Source organism: Myodes glareolus, chromosome 27, assembly GCF_982192425.1.
Source record: "Myodes glareolus chromosome 27, mMyoGla1.1, whole genome shotgun sequence".
NCBI lineage: Eukaryota > Metazoa > Chordata > Mammalia > Rodentia > Cricetidae > Myodes > Myodes glareolus.
The window spans coordinates 27,859,368-27,885,006 of record NC_142052.1 but is presented as its reverse complement, the minus strand read 5'-3'; the positions used below and the strand labels follow the sequence as shown (position 1 = coordinate 27,885,006).

The window sequence follows — 25,639 nt, the reverse complement described above, 5'->3', positions numbered from 1 at the left end:
TAGGATTTTCTTGAACCTTGCAATTAGTTAATAAAAAATGCTGTACTGCAAAAAGCACAGACCTCCGGATTGCGACAGTACTGTTGACTTCCCACCTCCTTCGCATCTTCCATCTTCCTCCTGTAGGTTGCTTCCAGGAGCACAAGCATATATATGTACTACTAATAAATGATATGTAAAATTTTATTAAACAACAGAATCAGCAAATGCACCTAGGGGCACCAAGCATGCCCCTACCTTGTGTTGTACAAGAAATGGCATTGTCACTAACAAGGCATGAGAGTTGTCCAGTGTGTGGACAGGTAGCAACACTGTCATGAAGAGACTTTGATGAACAGCTAGTGCCCACTGTGCCTTACCCCATACACTGTCTTCCATGCTCCCCAAACATTACAGATAAAGGTAGACTCTGTGGGAGCTTGAAGACCAGATGTACTCAAGTACAAACAAGCCCAGGGGAGATAAAATCCAGTTCTTGGTCCAGGCTCACCTCTGTCCCAGTCTGCTTGACCCTGAGCAAAGCTAAGGCAGGAGGATTGCTAAGAGCTTAAGACAAGCCTGGGATGGCCTATATAGTAAGTTCCATGACAGCCTGAACTATAGAGCCAGACTGCTGAGAGGAGGGAGGGAGGGAGAGAGGGAGGGAGGGAGGGAGGGAGGGAGGGAGGGAGGGAGGGAGGGAGGGAGAGAGAGAGAGAGAGAGAGAGAGAGAGAGAGAGAGAGAGAAACAGAGAGGGGGAGGAAGAGGGGAAGAAGGGGAGGAGGGGAATAGGAAGGAGGGGAAGCAGGACCTAGAGAGGGCGCTCATAGTGGAAGGAAGAAAAAAAGAAAAAGTTGCCAGGTATGGTGGCGCATCTGTAATTCCAGCTTAGGTCACAGGAGCAGGGAAGCCCGAGTCTGTTGAGTTTGAGACCAGCCTGGGGTTTGTCAAGAGCCACAAGGAGGAAGAGGAGGAAGAAGAGGAAGAATTTTAGGTGGTGGAGAGAAAAACAGAAGAAGAAACAAACCCTGACAGAGATCAGTTCAGGGGAATGAGTGGAAAGGTCAACTGTTCTGTGAGGGAGTGGTGAATGGTGGCCATTTTCCTGTGCTGTTGGCGTTCCCACTCTCCCGGGGCTCAGATGGGGCAGCGAGGGGGATTTGTGGACTGGAGTGAAGGCTGTCTCCTCCCGCGGTGGCTCCACAGGACCTCCCATGTCCCCTGGCCCAGGCAGGGAACATGTCACTAAGAGGCTTTGATGCACAGCTAGTCCATCACCTTTCTTAGCCATCTCAGGAATTGAAAATATCCATGCCAGTAATAAAAACAAAAACAAAAGACCTCGGTCTCTGTCCTCTGGCTTCCCCTGCTGTGTGATTCTTACAACCTAGGTCTCACTTCGGTCTCTGCAATGTATTCAGCTGCCCCCATTCGTGCTTATTCTAGGGCCTTTAACAAGCGCAAATACTTCTGGTTGAAGGAACTTCAGACTCAAGACTCAAGAAAAGTTATAGAACAATATAGAATTCCAGATTTCTATAAGAAAGAATAAATAATTCATGTTTAGTTTTCTGTTTTGCATGTGACATTTAATGATATATATATATATACTCAATGATATATATGTATGTATATATGTATATGTATATATATATATATATATTACTCAAACATATGTGTATGTGTCTGTTCATGTGCCCTTAACCATTTGGTAGTAAATAATAGCCATAATATCCTCCCCACCTAAATATTTTAATATTTTTTACTTACTTAATTAATTAGTTTCAGGGTCTCATATGGTGCAGGCTGCCCTTGAGCTGGCTATATAGTTGAGGCTGCCTCAAACTTCTGATCCTTCTCTCCCAGTTGCCAAGTATGGGATTATAGGTGTGTGCCGCCACACCTGAGTATACATACAATTTTTAAAGCATAAAATTAATGTCAAAGGAATAAATCTATGGATCTTATCAAAATGTCAGGTTTATCTCACTGTAAGTAAAATCATTCCATAAATTAACATTTTATTCTTGTTCAAGATCAACTCAAGGATCCCGTGTGGTCTTCTGTCTTGGGCTCAGTCTTTATCTCTCACCTCTACCACCCCCACCCCAGGCAGGCCTTCTTCCTTCTGTTTGTACTTACACAATGCAAACATAACCCATCCAACCAAACGGAAAGGATTCATTATGGATGCTGTATTAGTCAGGGTTCTCTAGAGAAACAGACCTGGTAGAATGAATCTCTATATAACAATGGGGTTTATTAGAGTGGCTTACAGGCTGTATTTCAGCTGGTCCAACAATGACTGTGTCCTGATGGAAAGTCCCAGAACCTAGTAGGTGTTCAGGCTACAAGGTAGATGGCTCAGGCTGGTCTCAAGTACCGGCTGGAATCCTGCCGAAGAAGGCGCTAACACCAGCGAAGGATAAACTTGTCAGGGAGAGCGAGAGCAAGCAGGTAAAGAGAAGAGTGAGTGTCCTTTATATAGTACAGGCCGTCACCACCAGGTATGACCTGACCGAAAGCCTTCATAGGTGTGGCCAGACACTTGGGTTTTAGTTAATTGCAGACATGGTCAAGTTGGCAGTCAAGATGGGCCCCCTCAGATGTGGACATGTCCTTTTGCTGGTACTTCCCTGGTGGCCGCCTTATTCCTGCCTTCCTAAGGATTCAAGCCTGGCCACACAGCATGCACTTCTTTTTCTACTTCACAGTAGAAATGCTAATGAGTCCATTTGCTTCTAGTCCACACGTACGAATGTTTTGACTGCATGCAATGGAATTGCACTGTGTTCTGCCTGATGCCCAAGAAGGTCAAGAGAGCCTTGGATGCCCTGGAACTGGAGTTACAGATAGTTGTCAGCTGTCAAACGTGGCTTCCCGGGGACTGAATCCCCGTCCTTGGCAAACAGCAAGGGCTTTTAACTACTGAGCCTTCTTTTTCGTCTTGCAACTGCTTCTACGTGTTATTCTGAGTAACTAAAGGGACCCAACAGCAGGACGTCAGCTCAGTTTGCTCCTGACAACTGCACACTCGTTGGGTGTTCCCAGTTTGACCTTTTATGTTCTGTTTCATGTATGCTACAGGCTCACCGCTGGTCAATTGTATTACCTCATTCTCAAAAGTTTCAATGGGCTGCAGCACAGACATGCATTTTTCTGGATGATTAGAAATAATTATTATTTATGAACAGAGATGATGGATGGATGAATGGAGGGATGGATGGATGGATGGGGGTTTAGTATGGTATTCTTACAAACTTATAAAAGGTTAAACATTATGATTACGACAATAATGTCAAAGAAAAACTTACATTTTCACTCATGCTAAATGCCCAAACACTTTGAATTATTTTTTCTGTTTTCTTTCTGTCCTTGACCCACGTGAATCCAGTTTTTATATAATTTCAGTCCTTTTCATCGATGTCCTGGAGCATGGAGTGCCTTCATCGCATTCTGTCAGCTAACGTGCAATCATCAAAACTCAGTTGACTGTCAGGGCAGTGATGTCCGTGGTGATAACAGTGACAGCTGTCACTCACAGATCCTCAATGCAGGGCCTGCCGCATGCATGCCCTCTTCCCTTTTCTTTATGATTTCACTTATCTGTCTTTATTTTTAGTGTGTGCGTGCGCGCGCGCGCACACACACACACACACACACACGCACACACACGCACACACTCAAATGTGCCTTTGTTCCTGCTTGAAGGATAGGGAGCAACTTGCAGAAATCATTCCTCCCCTTCTACTCTCGGATTCTGGGGATCCACTCAGGTAGTCGGATTCGGTGATGTGGCGGCGGGTGACTTTTGCCCACTGAGCCATCATGCTGGCCTCGAATATTCTATCTGTAATTTCATTCTTTTTTTTTTTTAAGAATCAACATGTCATAAAATACCAATTTTAATGACAGGAAACATTGTTTTTACAATGTTCCATTTGTTTATCTGTATGAAATTACTAAATACTCTTTATTCAAGAACTTACATAAATTTACTAAACAATTCACAGTATCTGTAATTATTATCACAGTAATATCCGAACTCTAGCCCATCTAAAATCCCTTAGTAATTTATTAGTATTCCTTTTTATTTTCCTTTGTTGAAAATAGATTCCTTTTTGTTGTTTTTTTAGTTTTAATTTTTTAAAATTACTTAGAAAAGACCAACCCAAATTCTCCCTTCCTCCCCTCCTCTCACTCCCCTCTCTCTCCCTCCGTAGACCCTCCCACCCCATCCCCTCCAATCCTAAGAGAGGGTCATGCACCCCACCCTGTGGAAAGTCCAAGGCTCTCCTTACTTAATTTCTAAAACAGACTAAGGCACAAATAAAGCGATAGCATGCCTAAAGTCTCACGGTGGGAAGAACAACACCCTCTACCCAATTAGCAATCAGTGTTCTCCAAGCCAGGAACTACCCATGCTACAGAGTTCAACTGCCTCTCCTCATTCAAATCCCCTAGCAACCCCAAATTATTATTATTTATAACCATGTTATTTTTATATCCCTCTGAGGAGGAAACTAAGAGTCGAAGTGCAAAGTAATTGGACTAAATTTACCAACTAGAAAGTGGGAAGGCAAGGAACCCGGTCCAGGGTCTCTGATTTTCAAAGCCAACACTTTAATATATTTATTAAATTTAATCTTGTGGGTGTGGGGAGGTATATGTGTGTTCATATTGGTGTGGGTGTTCATACTGAATGAGGTGTGTGTATCTGTGTGTGTGTGTATAGGCCAGAAGTCATGTTGGATATCTTCCTGGATAGTTTTCTTTTCTTTTCTTTCTTTCTTTCTTTCTTTCTTTCTTTCTTTCTTTCTTTCTTTCTTTCTTTCTTTTTTTTTTAATTGAGACAGGGTCTCTCACTGAACCTGGGGCTCACTCCATCAACTAGACTAGCTGGCGGAGGGAGGGCATTCAGGATCCCTTATCTCTGCGTCCCCAATGCCAGGGTCACATCTGTGCACTAACATCACAGCTGGATTTATCCTGTGTATTGAGAATCCTAACTTAGCACCTGTTGTTTGTGCACCAAGGACTTTATCAGCTGATCTGGCTCCTCAACCTTTGAAGCTAGACGGGAGCCCTTAGTCTCCAAAGCCTCTGGTCCTATGTTCTCCCTTGGTGTTCCTGCAGACAGAGGAGCTTTCTCTGTGGGTGTCACACAGACCAATTTGGGGAGCTTGGAGAGTCTCAGAAAGAGATTCCAACTTGAAGTTTATCAAGCATACGAACAAAATACACCATTAATATTGTAAACTCCCTATTCAGAACAGTCTAAGTCTCAGAGGGACCATATAACTGACTTCCATCTTTCTGCTTTTTAACAGAAAAGAATGTATCTTTTAAGCCATCCATCAATTTACATCCTAAAGTAACACACCAGTTTCTAGCGTCTTAAAAGGAGACTTGGTCTTTATCAAAGCTCTGTCCTTGGTCTAAGGGGTTTTCTAGTCTCATTGCTCTTAAACTCATGACCTTGCTTTCCAAAATAAACCTGATATGCAAATCGTTGATTCGGTATCTGATTACTCTCCCGACCGGTAATCAAAATGTCTCTCCAAATTTATTTATTTATTTATTTTATGGATGCATTTTGCAATGCTGTGGATCAAACCCGAGGCCTTGTGGATGGCAGGCAAGCCCTCTGTCATCCTGATTTATCTCTAGCCCAGAGCTTAGTTCTGTCTATCAGAGTATGTGCTCTGCTGGATCAGGCCCAGAGAAGTCCTGCCCTGGTTGCTCCCTGCACAGACGATAAACAGGAAAATTCAGGCAAAGGAAGCCTGGACAATGGTCAGTCCAGCAGAGGAGGAGCTTCTTGGGTGGAAGTTTCTGGGTCATGAAATGGCTCTCTTTCTGGAAGCAACATTTTCTAAAAGGTAAATGGAGTTGGGGAAGATTTCATAAAATGCTGGCCAGTAAAAAATGAAGATTTGTGATATCCAAGAGTTGCATCAGCCCTGGTGATTTCTGGGTCTCCCTTTGACAGGCTGGTGTTATGGGATGTTTGAGTCCAGAGGGACAAGCTCGCCTTATGTAGGCTTCTCTTTTCCTTAACAGAATGCCGGACTTCACACCCTGGGCAAACTGGGGCTTAATATCATAATTATTTTTTTTCCTGTCTAGATTGGTCTCTTAGCAATATTCTGGCCTCAAGGGGACCCCAACAGGGTGAATAAAGTTTAGCTCCTGCCTAAAAATGCCCTTGTCTGGTGGAGGACACTGGTGGGGAGCTGGTGATGCTCATACACAGGTTTCTCTACTTCTTCACCACTGGGGTTTGGACTGGGTAATTCTTTGCAGCGGGACCAGCTAGCCTGAGCCTGGGGTTAGCAGCTGCTTAGGCTGTGATTAGAACGACAGGAGCACACGTCACAGTGAGTGGTCAAACACACCTGTAGACATCGCTAAATGTCCCCTGGTAGGAAAAACCGACTCAGTTGATGCACGGCACTATGGTGTTGGTGGTGAGTGATACAAAGGTGAGTCCAAGATGCTTCTGGAAATAAGAAGTGATACCCAGACTCTCCTGGAGGAGGGCAGGTGCTGCAGGGGGCTTCCCAAGGACCTGGTTTTTATGGAAGCATGTGTGGCAATAGCCTAGAGGAGCAGGAACAAATAGAGAGGAGACATTGTGTGTGTGTGTGTGTGTGTGTGTGTGAGAGAGAGAGAGAGAGAGAGAGAGAGAGAGAGGGGCAAGCATGCTTTTTGTTTGTGCCTAACTGCAGTGTCTAAGATTTAAGCTCACTGAAGTCTGGTCTCTTCCTCTTTGGTGTGAGGTATATAGGCCAGCTCTGCAAGTCTGTGAGAACATCACACAGTATGCACAGAATGTCAGGCATAGCTGGGCATACTAAATCCACGATCCATAGACAGTGAACAAAAGACGCACGGTAAGGCTCGGCAGCTGTGGCTGTGGCTGACCTCGAAGACAGTGTTTGGTTTACAAATGAGGACGGCACAGAAATTCAGTGCATGGAGAACACTCCGAGTGACTCTCAGGGCATGCATGTGGGTGTGGCTTCCGGCCTCCTTATGTTTTCTTCTGCATATGTATTCCAGTCTGATTTTGTGTATGTGCAATGTGTGTGTGTGTAATTATGTAGGTGTGTACACATGTGTGTGCCATGCATGGGTTCATAGACATGGGTGTCAGTGCCTGTGGAGGCCAGAGGACAGTATTGAATCTCTTCCTCTATAGTGCAACACCTTAAAAATATTTGATTAATGTAGGGTGTATGCCTACATGAGCATGTATGTGTGTGAGTGCAGACATGCATGGGCACACGTGTAGAACCATATTTGGTGGTCAGTTCTTGCCTTCCACCTTGAGGCAGCTTCTCTGTCTGCTGGTGGACTCCCCGCTCTGTGCTGTTGTTCCCTTCCTACAGATGTGCACCACAGCATCCTTTTCGTGGTCCCCAGGAATCAAATTCAGGGTGTGAGGCCTGCAGGGCTAACACCGTGACCTGGCAAAGCTATTTCTCTAGGCCTCCACTTTATTTTGGGGGACAGAATTTCTCACTGATGCTGGAGCTCATCACCTTGGCTATACTGCCTCCAGAACTGGGGTACCAGATGCAGGCCTCTACACCTGGCTTGTATGTGGGTAATAGAGATCTGAACTGGGGTCTGAAGGCTCACGTGGGAGCCACTTTACTGACCGAGCCACTGCTCAGCCCCCGTCTGCTCCTTTACTAAACAAAGCAAACAAAATTCAATCCATCTAATTCCAGTGGTGTGTTTTGGGTGAAGTTTGTTTCCCTGTGGTCCACATTGGAAGCTTGGTTCCAAAAGGGAAGTTCTGGGACGCATCGGGACCAGCTAAGATGTGGAGCTAGCAAAAGGCCCTGAGGTCAAAGGCGGCACTGCCCCAGTGGGATGGACTGAGGTAGCCGGAAGTCATGAGAGCCCCAGCATCTCATTTCCTGTTTCTCCATGTAGGTTCTGGGAGTCGAACTCAGACTTGCTAGACAAGGGTTAAGCTGGCACTTGGATGAGGTCTCTCTGATCCCCAAACAATGTTTTTATTTGTTCGGTTGGTTTTTTGGAGGTGACTGCAGGACTTCTCTGTGTCACTCTGGCTGTCCTGGAACTCACTCTGTAGATCAGGCTGGCCTCAAACTCACAGAAATCCACCTGCCTCTGCCTCTGCCTCTGCCTCTGCCTCTGCCTCTGCCTCCTGAGTGCTGGGATTAAAAGGTATGTGCTACTATATTTGACTTAAGCAAATGGTTTTTAGTAGACGTTTTGTTATTTTGAATTTGAGAATAGCTTTAGACATGTGTATGAGCCTCTATTTCACACTCTCATCACTTTGGTTTTAGTTTTACTTCAGATTAAAAAACTAACAATGCTGGTTTTCCACGTTAGGACAGTAATCAATTAGAAGGTTACCGAAATGTGGTTAAAATGCAGGGTGCGAGCAGCATGGTTCTTTGGCTTCCTTGGACTTTAAAGACAACCTCATTACAGAATTTCAGAAATGAGTTCGGCGGTGCTTCCCTTTAGGTCTCTCCAGTCTGACAGTCATCCAGGGAGCCCTTCCAAAGTCTCTGTGGGAAAAGCCTCGTGTGTGGGCTCTGTAGAGAACCCCGAAACACCACTCTCCCTTACTCTTCATCACCCCCAGACCAGTGTCAAAGTCACTGTCCTAACTTGCTGTCTGCTGTTGTGATAAATACATGATGGCCACAGGTCCCTTGTGGTGTCAAGGCTTTGTTAGGTGTATCTATCTTCACAGCTTGCAGCATGAAGGGGAGTCGGGGCAGGAGCTCAGGCAGGAGACTCAGACAGCGCTGCCTACTTCTGTCTTCCCTAGGAATTCCTCAGCCAACTTTCTTATAGGACTCATTACCACTCTCCAAAGGTTGGCACTGCCCACAGCGGGCTGGGCCCTCCCACGTCAATCATTAATCAAGACAGTGCCCCCCAGAGGCTTGCCAGTAGGTTAGTCTCAACTGAGGTCCCCTCTTCTCAGATACGAAAGCCTTATTGGATCTTTCCTGCCTTTTTCCAGTCAGGCGTGAAGTGGTATTACGCTTTGAATGTGAAATAGCTCCCACAGGTTCACGTGTCTCAACACTTGGTTCCCAGCTCGTGGCACTGTTTAGAGAGGTGGCGGGAACTTTGGATATTTTACTTGGCTGGCAAATGTCAGACCCCAGGGACAAGACTTAGAGGGACAGCACCTCCTCTCTGACTCCAGCCCCCCGCCTTCCAGCCCAGTGAGCTGGACTCTCTACCAAAGAGTCCCAGTGTTGTGAGTGCCACCATGTCTTCCTTACTATGAGGGAGGGCGCTTGAGTTCTTCCCACTCAGGAGCTAGAATAAATATAAAAACGTAAACAGTTTCAGCATGAGTTTGCACATGTTGTAAATTCAGTATGTTTAATAAGGCATCTGAGCTGTGTTAAATATTTTTAGCCCCCCTCTAGAATCCTATTGTTTTTAAATTAGGAAAGCAAAATTTGTATTAGCAGGAAGTGAATCCTGCCCAGGCCTCCTTAAACTAATGCTTATTTCTTAAGCCTTCATGCATTGTTTGTTTTTCCTTTGTCTACTACAGTAGACATAAATGATTGCTTCTTTGAGTTTTGTTTTTTTTTCAAGTTTTAATTGTGTTTTGTTTTGTAAAAACTTGGATGGCACTAGAAATTGCTTCAAATAAAATTTCATGTTTCTGTCTTGTTAAAAAAATTCTTTTGTCAGAAGGGGGTGGTGCACACCTTTAATTCCAGCACTTAGGAGGCAGAGGAAGCTGGATCTCTGTGAGTTTGAGGCCAGCCTGGTCTACAGAGTGAGTTCCAAGACAGCCAGGGCTACACAGAGAAACCTTGTTTCCAAAAACAAAAAACAAACAATACCAACAAAGCAACAAAACAACCCTCTCCTCCATTGACTTCTTCTGTTAGGTGTCTGGGCACAGCAGGGAGGAAAAGACCAATAGAAATGACTTTCACATTTTTCTCACCAGAAGTCTCACTTGCTGCGGGGATCAGATCCACGGAATAGGGAGGGGCTCTGGACAGTCACCACTACAGACAGCATACTTCACCGATGATGAAGCCAAGACTCAGGACATTGAGTGTTTAAACTGTGCACACTAAAGTTTTCTGGATTTTTTTTAATACTTTCCTCTTCTTGGTTAGATTGGTATGATGTGCGGGTTTATGGACTGGTTATGTTATTTCTGTGGGCGGAGCAGCAGAGCCAGTGATAATGATGGTCTTCTAGCCCCGCTTCACAGCGTTTGAAAACAGGTAGCCATGTTCCTTCCCATTCCTGATCCTATCTCTACGGGGCTAAGCCTGGAGCCTTCTTGTGGTTCCCTGCCTGGACTATGAAGGGGGTTAACTGAGTCTGCATCCTCATTTTGCCTCTGGCTATCCACTTGACCCTGAACAGTGAGTTGGTTCTGCATAAGTAAGTTGACCTCCCTCTGTCTTTGTTCCTTGCAAAATAGCAAGGGTTTAAATACCTGGTCTACACAGGTCCATGCAGCGTGCACTGACTTTCGCACAGCTAACATTCAGCAAAGACTGACTGTCAGGAAATGCTCACAAATGCTACTGGAGAAATATATATGCTATTCATTACAAAGGAGAAAACTGTTTCAAACCACCCTGGTCCCTGTTAGTCCTGAAGGCTAAGGTGCCTCAGTGAAGGGTCCCGTGCTTCTGTAAAGGAAGGAGAAGGAGAAGGAGAAGGAGAAGGAGAAAGAAAAGGAAAAGGAGGAAGAGGAGGAGGAGAAACACACTGTTTTTAAACGGTAGCTCTGGATTATGAAATTTGCATGTATAAGATATGGCTCAACCCCAAATCTTAGGGTAAAAACAATCTAACCACACTATTGGATTTTCTCCTTCAGCTAGTAGCCCAAACACTCAATCTCTCATACACAGGACTTCCCAAGTCTGCACCTCTGTCAAAGAATCTTGGGGCTGACTCAGTGCACTGATATTGCAAAGCCAAGAGGAGACAGAAGTGACACCCCACTCCACTGCCTGCCTGAGATAGCCCCATCAGCAGGCACAGGGGTGAACTGGCAGGCTCATGGCCAGTTCCCAAGTGGAATCCTCCAGAGCTCCGGGCCTGGTGGGTAGCTGGGGGTTAAGGTCAAGGTATATAGCAGCTCTTGTCCCTCAGTGGGACTCCTGGGCCAATCACCAACACTCCGACTCTTCTCAGAACTAGGCCATCACTTTGCTAGCCCCGTCCAGCCATAGAAATAGAGGGTTTTTTTGTTTTGTTTTTTTTTTAGCATTTTTCACTTACACTATGTGTCTGTTCCCACCCAGAACAGACACTGCCTGGCATAGGTCAACCGCAGATGTTTGCGTTGCTCACGGGCCTGAGCAGAGGGCAGAGCTCAGGCGATGGCCTCTTTGGAGACTTCTCCTCAGTTTACAGAAATCCATCTTCTCTTTGGGTCCTCATGTGACTTTGTCACTAAATACACGTGGATGGGTCGATCAACTTCAGCCCGCGATACCAGCAATGAACTCTGCACACCTAGGGGAGAATTAGCTTTCAGGGGTAGAAGTGGTGGGGGTTAGAGGACTGGTGGGTAGCCAGGGTGGGTGACCCTTCCCTTCAAAATAATGAGTGCCTTGTGCTTGAAGTGTCTGCCTGTCCTGTCATGGATCAGAGGGACCGGACTCCAGCAGTTGCAACCGCAGTGAAGGAAACCGACCCGCCTTACTGAGTCTCTCTGGCAGGCAGAGTAGTATAAGCCTCTGCCTGTGCTGGGGGCCGGGTGTCCAGACTGCTCTTGTTATTTTTTTTTCTTTTTTGCCAACACAGTTCATTGACAGTTGCAGTGCACACAGCCACAACATCTGATGATCCTTGGCTCTGGAAACCTAACTCCGCCGATAGCGCCCAGGCAAGCCACAGCGGTCACTCTCTCTCTGGGATCAGTTCCCTCACCCAGGGGGATCACTGTTGGCCCGGGCAGCTGTAGTTTTCTACTTTGTTTCTTTTTCTAGCTGCATTTGTTAATCACCCTGCTCAAAAGTGATACCGAAGAAGAACCGAGAGAGTAAAGTTATACGAAACTGCCTTGTAACCTGCACGCGCGTGCGCGCGCGCGCACACACACACACAACACCGCGTCACTAAAACTTAAGCAGAATTGACAGTGACAGCTGCCTTGTAGTGCACAGAGGCAATTGAGCAGTTCTGTTTGGAAACCTCAGAGACAAGCGTATCATTACAGCCTGTCCACTCAGAGAGAAACCTCCTCAACACACCCTCAGGAACAGGCTCAGCTTGCCCGCAGCCAGTCAGAATTCCACCTTGGTCATCAGCAAGGCCCGGCAAGACAAACTTTCTCCATGCTAGGATCCCTTGGCTATATTCTGTGGTCACCTCCATACCGTCCCTGCCCAGTATAGTCTGACGTTTTGGAGCTCAGGCAGAACCAACTCCTACCCTTGAAGAAGAAAAGGAAAGGAATGGGGGCCAAACACTCAAGGGCCAGCTCCAATGACAAGGACCCCAAGAGACTGCTGCTGGGGAAGAGACAGAAGTTCTCTTCGTGGGATGACACCCTGCTCTTGGGGAGGGATCCACGGTCCCTGCTGAAGCGTGGCATGCGACATGTCAGCTTCAGCTTGGTCACCAAAGGAATGACGGACGTTCCCGACTTTCTGTGGGGCTTGCTGGAAGTCCAGAAACTCAATCTGTCCCACAACCAGATCCGAGCCCTCCCTCCTGAGGTGGGCAGGCTGACCCGCATTGTGGTCCTGAACTTGTGTGGGAATCACCTCAAGAGTCTCCCCAGAGAAGTCAGTCTCCTCCAGAACCTCAAGGTCCTGTTCCTAAACATGAACTGCCTGGCAGAGGTGCCCGCTGAGCTCAGCCTGTGCAGGAACCTGGAAGTGCTGAGCATGTCACACAACTGCCTCTCCCAGCTCCCGGCCAGCTTTGCAGACCTCTCCAGACTGCGGAAGCTCAATCTCAGCAACAACTATTTTGCTCACATTCCCGTCTGCGTATTCTCTCTGAAGGAGCTGGATTTCTTGCATGTGGGCTCCAACCGCCTGGAGAACATTGCGGAGAGCATCCAGTGCCTGGCTAGCTTGCAGATCTTCATTGCAGAGAGCAACAACATCCACTCCTTCCCAAGGTCACTCTGCCTCGTCACCAGCCTGGAGCTGCTGAACCTGAACAACAATGACATCCAGACCCTGCCGGATGAGCTCTACCTGCTTTGCCGACTGAGGAGGATTGCGTGGAATCCCATGGACAAAGGCTTGCACATTTCCCACAATCCCTTGTCCAAGCCCCTGCCGGAGCTGGTGGAAGGCGGGCTGGAGATGCTCTACAGCTACTTGAAGGACAAAAAGCACAATTGATGTGGGCGGCGGATGCACGGACATCAGACACATGGACACCAGTCAGTTCACGTGGACTCTGTCAGCTGGGATACTTTCCTTGTCTAAGCGGTTCAGTGTTAGTGTGTGTCAGTGCTGGGCTCCTATTTGCTAAGGTGAGATATTTGCTTTTAACTTGTCTGTCCTTAGTAATGAATATGCTCACCTCACTCAAAGCATGGTTGGGGGCAGGCTTTTGGGTTTTACCAAAATGAATAAATTACTTCAACAGTGAGATTTAGCTCTCAGTAAAGCGAAGGATGGGGCAAACTCAAGATAATTCCAAGCTCAAATGCACACTACTGTGTACTCTGTGATAAGTATTGTACAAAGGATGGAAACCATCTAGCTTTGGGCGGTTTCCACTCCAACCAGTAACCTGCAGCAAGGTGGCAACAGCAAGACAAGTTCCTATGCCAGCCTCAAGCAAGCTTCCCTCAAGACGACCAAAGGGCACGGTGGAGGTCTTTCTGTGCTGTCTAGGACCAAAACAGGCAAAGCTGTCCCTTTGGGATTTGGGGAACTGATCATAGGAGCTTTCCCTTTAAGATGCCTACAGGATGTGTATCGGGCTAGTCATGGTTGTGTGTGCTGGGGGCAACAGGGATGGTGTGCTAGCTTTCAGCTAATAAACATGGATGGCTTCTATGTGGAGTGTTGGCATTCTTTCCCGGTCCGCTCCTGCCCACAGGTGGTCCATATTGCACTTCTTTGCTGTGGATATCAGCCCACAGTCCATGAATCCCGTTCTACATTCACTTCCTCTCTCAGAGATGAGGTGAACCGTAGAGGAAAACAATCACAGTGAGGGAGTGAGGGGATGGTAAGGACAAGCCAATACCCAAATTCATTACCCATTACACACTTGGAAGATGAATATTTGCGGTTTGAGTTTCACATAGGGGCATGTTAAGGCTCCTCGAGCAAACACCTCCAGAAAGGCCCTACACTGGTAGGTCCTTGTTCTGATTTTAAGAGGGCACAGCTGTTAGCTAAATGGGTGCAAGGGCAAACAGTGACAGTGAGCCAGGGTCATAGGCTCTCATTGTCGTTGTGGCAACCAGGCACCTCAAGAGGTCAGTATTTATTTAGGGTTAAAGAGTGAAGATGGGTGGGCCAGAGAGACGGGTCAGCACTCGCTGTGCTTGTAGAGAACCTGGGATCCATTCTCAGCACCCATACGGTAACTCAAAACCGTTGGCACCTCTAGTTCCAGGGGATCTGATGTCTTCTGCTGGCAACCTCTGGCCCCAGGCATGCACGCGGTACACATACATACACGCAGGCAAAACACTCATACACAAAGATAGATTCGTAAAGTAAAGAATTAGGATAAAAATAGGTGACAATGGAGAAGGTACCCACAGGTTCACTGAGAACAGATTGCTCTGAGTTTTGGCAAACCGTTTATAGAAAACAGTAAAAAAAATAAACAGTAAGATCTGGGATCTGCGATGTCAGGCATGACTTTTTAGTTAATTTTGTATTAATGCTCTGAGCTCAGTGGAATTAAGCTTTTATGAAGTAGCCCCTTCTCCAGCCAGGACATGGGACTGGAACTCTGAGGGAGATGATACTCTGTGCTTTCTACCATGTAGATCAGAGTTTGGTGAAAGACACCAACCCTCACGGACCCTCACCAAGCCTGGCAAGCAGAGATCGCCACGAGGCAACTGTATCAAGGCCCTGCGTAGCTTTTCCTGAGCCTGAAAGCCTTGGTAGCGAAGCAAGCAGGGAGCACAGGTGGGGTGACTGATCAACTTCTCCCTGCCCTGCAGTCACCTAACTCCAGCACCTCAGCTTTCTCCCCTCTCCTTGCAAGGAACGAGCAATAAAGCACTGGGGCAGGAACTGACTGCCAAGTTCCCAGCTTAGACACTTTCCGTGTGCAGCTGCCTGCCTTCTTCCCCCTAGAGATGCTCCAAAGGGAGGCCCACACACCTTTCTTCAAAGAGCAAGGGATTTTCCCTCAACAAACCCCAATGCCAATTTTCTTATCCACAAAAGAAGGGAGTCAGTTTCCGCTGGTGATAATCAGTTAACGCTCATCATTAACATATATGTGCACTAGATCCTCTCTTGAAACACTGCAGGCAGAACTTACCTGTGTCTCTTGGAGGCAGCTGGAGAAGCTTGTCCCTCCAGTCCCCAGTAACAGGATACCTGCAGCTCCCTTTCAGCCCGCATGGGTGCACTCCAAAATCTCCACCTCCCCGCTTGGTTTATCTGAGCCAAGACTATTTAAAAACATCAGTGGAATTCTCACTTGACCTCCTGACTCAGTGGGAAATTACAGGGCGAGCTCTGCTCTCCAGAACTGGGCAGGTCAGTCGTCTGCCCAAGCTGTGAGCTGAAGTGCGTGCAGCTGTCAGGCAGGCCCCGGCGTGTGCCAGGATCATGCCCATGAGTGGGCTCTGCTGTGGGCAGCTTTGGCTCCCACTGAGCTTTCGTGACCTTGCTCTGAGCAGAGCCGCTGGTGAGGCCGCGCTGTCCTTACCCTGCTGAGCGATCACTTTGTTTCCTCTGCTGCCTTCTCCGTCATTTGATCCCTCCGTACTCCACTCCTGGGAAAGGCTGTGCCGTATTTTGAAGGTGACCTGTGAGCTCATTGTACTTTTTAAAAGAAAAAAAAATAATTTGGTGGCCAGCTTCTGCTGGCAGCTTTCAGATGTGTGGCGGTGAGATTTTCCTCTGTTCACACTCATCGGGGATCACAAAAGCAAAGCAGCTGCCCGTTGCGCTTTAGATATTGATTCTTTGTAAATACTTCTTTTTATCGATACAGTGTTGAGCCAAATACCAGCTAATGGACTTAGTGATTCAAAACCGTCACCCTTTCTGCCTGTTGTCTCACTCTACACTGATGTCTGCCGAACGCCTCTTGCCTAGCTGTCATGCTTCCCGCGCTGCCACATTCAAGTAAATTCCAGGTGCTCCAGAAACTCCTAGAATCAAAGCGCCGAGGACGACCGCACTGGCTGTGAGCGCACACTGTCAGAGAATAGGAACTAATTGGTGCTTGATGTGGGGGAGCCGGCGGCTCCATTCCCAACAATGTTGCATTCATGTCTCTGGGCTCTCAGTGCACAGGGATGCCAGCGTGGGCTCAGAAATACCTTTTGAAGCAGATGCAACTTCTGCACACACAATTAGGCAAAAACCCTGTGCGCCGAAGAAAGCAGGAAGATTGAAAAGGCACATCTGTTTGTGGAATAATAGCGCTAAATGTGTAATCCATTGCATATTAGACAGGAAAACCATAGTCATCACTCAGCTTGTTGACTTAATTCATGGATGAGAGAAGCGATATATCCCATTCTTGGGCTTTGGTTAATAAACCGATTCTGCAGTCACCAAAGAGAGAGAGACTTCAGGATGGCACACCTGGGTTTCAGAGGGAACTTGTGCCTGTGTTGGAAAGCAGCAAATGTGTTACAGATGCCATTATCCATAGGGATGGATCATAAAAGGAAATCAGATTTTTTTTTCTCAAGCAATGGATGTCTGCATCTTGGAAATACATCTCCGTGAGGCCTCAAAGCACTAAGTGGGTGTGTGTTTTAATAGTCCAGCACAGGGAATAGGACTTAGAAAGGACTGATCACTGGAAACAGAGTCTGATGTGAATAGTCTGAGATCACAGGATCTCAGTGAAACTCACAGGCTGGGAAACCACAGAACGGGTGAAGTCTGCAGACTGGGAAACCACAGGATGGGTGAAGTCTGCAGACTTGGTTGCCATCATATACACAGGCCTAGGAGGGTTCTCCCTTGGTTGGCTGGAATCACTGAGATTCTGGTTAATGGCTAAAAAGCAGAGGATGATGGTGTAGACCTTTAATCCCAGCACTCAGGAGGTGGAGGCAGGTAGATCTCTGTGAGTTCGAGTCCAGCCTGGTCTATGGAGTGAGTTCCAGGATAGGCTCCAAAGCTACACAGAAAAACCTTGTCTCAAAAACAAAAATAAGCAGAGGATGAGTTCAGGAGATTGTCTCAAAAGGAAGCCAACAGGAAGGCAAGGGCATAAGCTGCCAGGTGAGACCACATGGACACACCAGATACTGAGCGATGCCTTAGTGTCTGCTCTACCAGTGTCCAGGGATTACCTGCTATCTCAGAAACTCTCTCCAGTCTTCTATAACATGCATTTGAGAAACAGAATCTCCAGCTTGGTTGCAATGTGCAACCCTTGATGCCGTTGCTTAATCATGATGAATCCAGGAACACCAAAACATGACTCTTCCATGCCCTTTAAGAAAATAAGCTACAGAGGGAGAAAAAAAATCTATTAAAACAATGATGGGGACCATCTTGACCTTGTACAGAAAAAAAACTCTCTATAAGTGTTTCTTTGAAGTCGCCCATCAGGTTATATGTTGAATCCAAAGTGTTGCTAATTAAAAAAAAATAGACAGTGCAGTCATAAAAAGGGGAAGCAGAGAGGCCTCGTAATGAATCTGGAAGAGTTTGGGCATCATTAGGGCAAGCATAAGTGGAAGCCATTAGCATGTAGCTTGCTATGCAGATTCTTGAGTGGTTGAGTGGTGTCCTAGGAATCTATTTACAAGAAGACGACATATTTCCTAATGCTCCTACACTTTTTATCTTGGCACAGGGCAGAAAATAAAAGGCGAACTGGAGTGGGATCAAAGCATGCCCTGGTACTAAAGAAAGGAACATACACCATGGACAGTGCGCTGGTGTTGCCTCTGGTGGCGAAGACCAGAGCTGCTGAGGGAATGGCACACGGTCGCCCATAGTCTTCAGTCTTCAGTGACTCGAGTTCCTCAGTTGTTAGCGTGATGGCCATGCCACGTCAGGACATCTTTGGACTCTGTAATGTCACTGCACTGTGCACCCACACTGCCGAGCTCAGGACAGAGCCAAGCATGTGAATGGCGCCAGCACCTGCTTTGTACCTATGTGCCCCGAAACTGTCCCTATGCTAGTATTATGAAGACGGGACAGGCTACCAGCTCCAGGTGCTCTCTAATCCATGGGCAAAGGAGATGAGGCATGCCTAAAGGATGTATTGTTGTGGCCCAAACTACCTAAGAGATGTGTCCATGAGTGTAGAATCACTTGGGAAGGTTGGGAGGTGGCAATGGTTTGATGTCGCTCAACAGTGTTGAGTTACGTAAAGTCAACCATGAATTCCTTTGTTTTGTTTTGATAGGGGAAAAAAATCTCTGAAACTCCCTCTCCCAATGCAAGTCCACTTTATAATGCTTTGGTATCATTTGTCCTTTCCCCTTTATCCCAGACCCAGCATGTTGGGGTGCCACATGAAGAGAGAGGAAGGACTCTGTGTCTGAGCTAGAGAGGTGCTTCTGAGCCCTTCCTTTGCTATCTTATGGGCTCACAGGGTCTTGGAACGACTCAGGTTGTCAAAGATCCTGGCTTCTGACATCCCCTCAGAATCCCCCATGAGATTTGCATGAATGAAAAAATCCAGACCTCAATGGGAGAAACCGTGGAATAGCTGGTCTGGGTGAGACCTGAGTTTGTCACTCTGTAAAGGTTCTGTGGGATGTGATTCTGTTGCTCTCTCTGCACTGACAAACTCTTAACGGAGAAGGGCAGTGGAGAGGATGCTCAGCCAGTGAGGCTAGCAGGGTCTGGCAATAGGACAGAGGGCAGGGAAAGGCAGAGGGGCCTTGAACCTGGTCCGCAGATCGGAACCCTACTGGGGCACTGTCACTAAACTCAGCTGGGCAGCTGTGAAACGTTTAGGTTCCTCCCTCTGTGGAGAGGCTGTCCATGTCACGGGGCTGGAGGAGGGCCAGGCATGACCAGCTGGGACCTGCAACTCAGGTGTTTCCATCTCAAGGAAGACAGGAAAAGAACCAGAGCCAGCAGGACGTGTTCGGTGGAAAGCAGAAAGCCGTGGGGCCTGTGTCCAGTTGTCCCATGCGTGCTGAGGTGATCTTAGTCAGTTTGTACCCCGGGAGGCCCTGAACCCCTGGGTGGCTGTCACCTTGTAACCAGTTCATAGTGGACACAGGGTGGTGACAGGTGGCATGAACAAGTGGACGACAGAGAGGAAACGTGCCCACCGCTCCCCTCTCCAGGCCTGGATTTTTCTATAGTGAGGCACACACACTGCAGGGCCCCTTACCTTGCAGATTCGATGAGACTGTTTCTTCTTAACTGTGCTTTTCTCTTACTCAGTGCCTCAGTGCATAGATTCCCTGAACTTATGATAATTTTTAATTATTTTAAACAGGCAAAACCAAGTTTCGGAGATAAACCAAGATCAGTACGAATGATTTGATCTCTCCTTGCAACATCATAGGAAATGTGATTTGGCTTGATTCAAAACTATAAAATGGGGAGGAGGAACCAAAATGCAGGTCAGAGATTGAGTATCTGCCTTGTCTATCCAAGGCCCATCCATGGTTATACAACTATCACTGGATTCCTTCAAATTTAATAAGATATAAAATGAGTTAGGCCAGAATTGAGAGTACACGGGAGACTGTGTTGGCATCCATGTTGCCTGTTTTCTCTCTCTTTCTTATCAGTAGCTGGAGACTTGAAGGGAGAAATCAGTTTAGCTTCACTGACTGGTTGATTAAAAACTCTGATTTAAGTTTCTAGAAGAGATAAAAAGTTCTAGTAACCTGTTTTTCCCTTAAAACATCCTCATTGGATTTGATTCAGTGATAGCTTTGGGAGCTTATAGTGAAATATTTGCCTTTAAAAAAAGCAAACTTTGCAATTCATACTGCTAGTGAAAAATCTATTACAGAGTTCACATCGCTTCATACATGCACACATACACACCCCACCCCACACCCCATACACATATGCACACACACACCACACATGCATGCACACACATACACTCATGTACACACACATATACACACATGCACACACACACACACACACACACACACACACACACACAGGTTGAACTTGGATTTAAAACAGCTTCTATAAATGAGTGTTCAGGAGGATGCAAGCGACTCCTCCTCCTAAGGTGGCTCTCAGTGTTTCTTCTCTCTCCACTTCAAATATCTGGCCAAAGACATGAACTGATGTCAGCTGCATTATAGAAATCACAAGTTAAAGGCTTCAGTTTGGTTTCGACTAAGCTTAGATGTCTATGAGATACAACTGTGCTTGACAGAAAACCCTGAACAACACTGCTGCCTTGGAGAACTCAAAGAAGAGTTCTGGTGTTACCCCTCAACCACCGTACACGAGGAGCCTGAGAATTTACACTCTCACATTGCAGGGATAGTGCAAGCAAAAAGCTGATTGAAAAAGACTCCGTCCTCAGAATTTACAATCAAGAAATTCATTCTGTCTCCCAGAAATGTGCATAATATGTTATCTACATTTTTTTCATTCACTTAGTCATCTAACATGTTAGAAGAAATTGAGTTTATGTAGTTCTTGCAAATTGACTTGTGAGCTTCCTGTCACTATTCTGCCACAGTAGATTTTTTTTTTTTTACCATGGCTTATTCCATAGCTGGAGAAGGTGTCCAGCTCCATCTCTGGTTGATAGGAATGCATCTTTCTTCCAATCTGCACGAGGTCAGCCTCGCTGTCACATCTGTGGTTCAGAGGGCTGAGGGAGAGTTTATCAGCAACACAGAACATGTGTGATAAAAACGTGAAGGTCCAGATGGACATAGAAGGTATAGGGACCCTGAATAGTCTAAGAAAGACTTAGATCCTGACCACCTCTTAGAATTGACTTCTCCGGTACTGGAATGTCCTGCCTGGAGGAGTGTCTTATTTGAGTCATAGAAACCATATAATCTATTCCCAAAGTAGCATTTGCAGTTAAGGGGGCCTGGGCAGCATGGTGACAGTGTGAACTTGGGGGAGGCTGAGGAAGAAGGACCCATAAGTGTAATATGTTATTCCTCCAGACCTCCACACACCAAGACTCGAGTGACCTGGTTAGTGATACTTTGCACATGCCAGGCATTCTTGCAGCATCTCTGCCACTCCATTGGGAGACGGAAGAGGAGGCCTTGTGCCAGGGTCCTCCTTGAGTTTGTCAGATGTTCCTTTTGTCTTTGCTGACTTCAATTTTCATCTTTAACTTTTGCTCTGATAAACTGTCATCTCAGACATAACTGACTTTTATGAAATCTGTGATTCTCTTTTGCAAATTATCAAAGGCGACCACTGAAAAGGGAAGCTCTGAAAAGGTTAGATTTGAGGAACTGAATTTTGTTTAGAAAACGGTAATTCATAAGCCAAGAGCCGCGGAAGAGAAGCTGCAGGTGTCCAGCCCCCTGACTGTCAGGAGAGGGGTGCCCAGGGCACAGCCCCCAACTGCCCACACTGAGCGGGTGGGACAGGCCTTCAGAAATATGCCCAGTTCTCCAGAACTATTCCTCTCCAGTCAGAAACAGCAGTCATCCCTTGGGGGACTTCTTAGATGGCCTTTGTGCTGGGAGCTGCCAGAGGGAGCTAAATGCAAGAACATCAGGAGGCCTCAGACATCATGGCTTTACCACAGCAGATGGCCGTGATCAGCCCTAGAGGAGAAAAACTGACTTCCATTTTGTCCTTTGAAAAAGGGCGGTACCCTGACTTCACTCTCACATTGTCTGTCAACCTGGAAACTTCTGACTGATGTTAGAGATAGGATAATGTCCTCCTGGCTCTGTCATGCTTCTTGATTAGGATATCATTTGTATGTCAGTCTTAGACACTCACACTAGAGTTAGTGCCATGCATTTTATTAAATTGTCCACTGGCAACAATTTTAAGTTGTGGGGTAATCAATTAATGACTAATATAAGCATATATCATACACAATTAATATAGCAGTCCCCCTTACCTATAACTAGGATTTTTTTTTGTGTGGTTTAAGTTTCCTGTAGTCAATAATGATCTGAATATATTAAGTGGGGAATTCCATATATGAACAATAGGTTTTAAAATGTGCTCCATTCTGGATAGTATAATACTGCACACCGTCTTGCTCGGGGAGTATGACTTATATCCTCGTCCAGTGTAACTACCCTGTGATGCTACTTGCGTTGAGTCACTTAGTTACTCTGCAAGACACCATCTTTATGTAGCTTTTATGGTAGTGTCGTTAAACCCTTGCCTAATTTACAAGCTACAGTTTATCAGAGTTACGTCTGCATTTAAAATGAGAGGATGACCGTATGGGATTCACTACTATGCATAGCTTCAGGCGCCCACTGAAAGCTCTGAAATGTGTCCCCCAAGGGTGAGATGGATCATTGGATGGATCCTGGCTGTCAGCTTGGCTGGATCTGGAATGCCTGTGAGGGACTTTATTGGTCGGGGTATTTGAAGTGGGAAGACTCACCTTAAAAGCAGAGAGCAACTTCTGGTGGCGATTCAGATGAAAGGTGGTGGAGAAAGGAAGCTTTGCCTTAGCGTGCGTGCCTTCACCCTTGCTGACAGCTTCATCTACCCCGTTGCTGCCACTGCTGCTGCTTCCTTTGCTGCTATCTGAGCCGAGCCTCTTTGCAGTTCCAACACGGACTAAGGACAAGCTGCTCACCAGGAATCCTTCAGGCCTTCATCATCAGATTAGAATTGCCGAGACATTCAGCCTTGAGGACTGTACACTGTGAACCACGCAGACCATATCGTGTAAGGCCATGCAACAAACCTCCGTTTAATATGTACTTATTCTGTTGGTTCTGTTCCTCTAGAGAGCACAATATAGTGTGCAAACAAGCAAGGAGGAAGAACAGGGCTGGGGTGCGTATTCAATATAGGATTGCTCCGAGAGTGGTTGAGAAAGGCATGTTTGTGCAGAGTCCTGTGGTACTACCCGGTAGGGTAATTCCACAGAAAATACCCGCAGGAAGAAGAGAAAACACAGGACCAGGTGACAGCCTGTGTGATGTGCCAATGGAACAAGAATACCAGCATGGATGAATGGAGCAGGTTCAAGAGGGTCACAGGGCACAGTGACATTGGCCACAGCCCTTAGAAGGCTCCAGGCCACCAGAAGTATCTTTGACTTTACTGTGAGTGAAGTGGGAGTCTGGTAGACTTTTGAAGTGGGGATAAAAGCTGCACCGGAACTTAGCTTGAGAGGAGCTACATGAACTACTGGGTTGAGAAAAGATTGGGGGGTGGAGTCATCCCATTGAGGACTCTGCTTCAGTATTCCAGGGGTGGGTGATGATCGGCACTTGAGCTAGAGTGGAGGCAGTGGGCTGAATCACGAAGATGTTTGATAACAGAACCAGCAGAAATTGCTGTGGAGATGGAGAAATCCAGAAATACCTCCATTGTGTCTTTTACATGACAATTGGAAATCTGAAGACACCATCCTCTGGGGGAGGAAGACTCCTGGGGAGAGGAACAAGAGGGCTTCTCCACACAGTGGCCATTATGAATGATAGACAAACCTTCCAAGGGGTCTGCTAGGAAGGAGCTTGGGATCGGAGGTTCAGAAAGGAATTCTGAACTGGAGAGAGGCTTTGGGAAGCCGGACAAGCAAAATATACAGGAATTGTCAGGCCTTTTAACAACAAAAATGGTGCATTTGTTTTCCCTTTGTGCTGGGTCTTTCAAGCTGCTGCGTTCACTCATGTGGGAAACCACCATATGCTTTTATTTCTTTCCTTTTGCAAGCTCTGGCTAACCGAGGTGCGACTGTGTCTAGATCTTACAGCTGCCGCTGTGAACCCCTCGAAATGATTGTCTGATGGGAAGGGAGAGGTCCTCCAATCACACCGACATTTTTAGGTGGAAGGGACAAGGGTCCCAAGTGGACACTTAAGCCCATCTGCCTTGGCTACTGTCTCAAAACTCTCCCTCTCCCGACAACAATTTTAATCAGCCACCCGAGCGTCAATCCATACTGGTTATCAGCCAAGCATCGCAGTTCACTGGATAGGTTTTACTTTATCTTCCTTCATTTAATTCCTCCATTACAATGTTCCTATCTTGGGGAGGGTTAAACGCTTTCAAGCTACCTGTTTGAACCGGGAGGGAAGGCTAACAAAAACAACCGTCGCACTATATTTCTTCTTGAAATTTTGAGAAGGAACATTTTTCTTCCATCTGTCGGTCTAACACACACCTTTTGGAAAGATCCACTTGATGGTAGAGCTTCTGCATTCCCCTTCAGCCTTTTTCTGATCACGCACCGTCTGTGCTGGTGTCAGCATCCTGCCCATGGGCTTCTCCACACCGTGTGTCCCCCAGAGCATGCTACTTGCAGTGGGGACTCATGCTTCTCCAGGGCAGACATGGGTGAGCTTCTTGAGGCACCCACACTAAATGTCATCTTCCTTCATCCATACCCTGCATTTCCTTCACAGGTAAATGAACCAGAATGAGCAGACAAAGAAGTGTTGCCGGAGTTTCTGTTAGAAACCTGCCCATAATCTGTGATTCATTTTCACACAAGATGCTGAGAACAGGGGAGAGAGAAGATCCCTTGGGGAATCAATGGCAGGACAACATGGGACCTATTGTTTCCAATTCTTTTCTTTACTTCTTTCTGATTCTTTCATGTGTGTGTGTGCGCACATGCATGTGTATGTGCATGCATGTGCATATGTGTATGTGTGTGCATGCATGTGCGCACATGTGTGTGTGTGTGTAGAAAATTTATTTAAAGGAAAAGAATGCAGGAAAAGATAAGCAATTCTGAAAACTAAAGACAATTTTCCAGGCATGTTTGTGTGCTTGCTTTTTGTGACGGCTGTTAATGTTTTGCTAACACAAGAGCTCTATGACAGGTTCAGCATGCCTCCTTTTCTGTGGCAGATAAAACAGAGATCTGTGCCTTCTCTCTGGGAACTTATTTCCTCCACATGTGTTCTGATGATGACAGGCCCCTTTCCATCTCACGGTGAAATGCAAAGAAAACCTCTGAACTTGTCATTGGCCCCTCTCCTCGTGCATCACAGCAGCATATAAACAACCTGTGAACTTGTTAACAACTTACGTTAAAAAACTGCACTTTGGGAACATGAGAAGCAAAAGGGAAGAGGGAAATCAAACAAACTCTTAACATAATATGTTGAAGGCTAAGTGTAAATATTTGGAAGAAAGATTCCCCAGCTCTACTGGGCATGTGGCATGGCATGAAGCAACTTTTGTGGGATAATTTCTTAGCTAAATAATAATGCTACTCACAAACCCTGAAATAGGAAGAGCAGGCATTTTCCCTGTGTCTCCAATGATTCAGGGCTGCTTTAACTCATCACTAAAGTGAGAGAATGGCGGGCACGTCTGCCTACTGACTAGAATGACAGAGTCCCAGAATGTTTGCGCGCATGCGCGCGCGCGCACACACACA

The 25,639-nt window shown here is 46.5% G+C and overlaps 1 protein-coding gene across 1 annotated transcript; it reads left to right on the top strand.

Moving 5' to 3' along the window:
- Nucleotides 1-12,123: 12,123 nt before the first annotated feature.
- Lrrc30 (leucine rich repeat containing 30) lies at nucleotides 12,124-13,927 on the top strand. The gene has a single exon (XM_048436166.3). The coding sequence runs from the start codon at nucleotides 12,442-12,444 to the stop codon at nucleotides 13,342-13,344; it is 903 nt and encodes a 300-aa protein (XP_048292123.1). The 5' UTR covers nucleotides 12,124-12,441; the 3' UTR covers nucleotides 13,345-13,927.
- The last annotated feature ends 11,712 nt before the right edge of the window (nucleotides 13,928-25,639 follow it).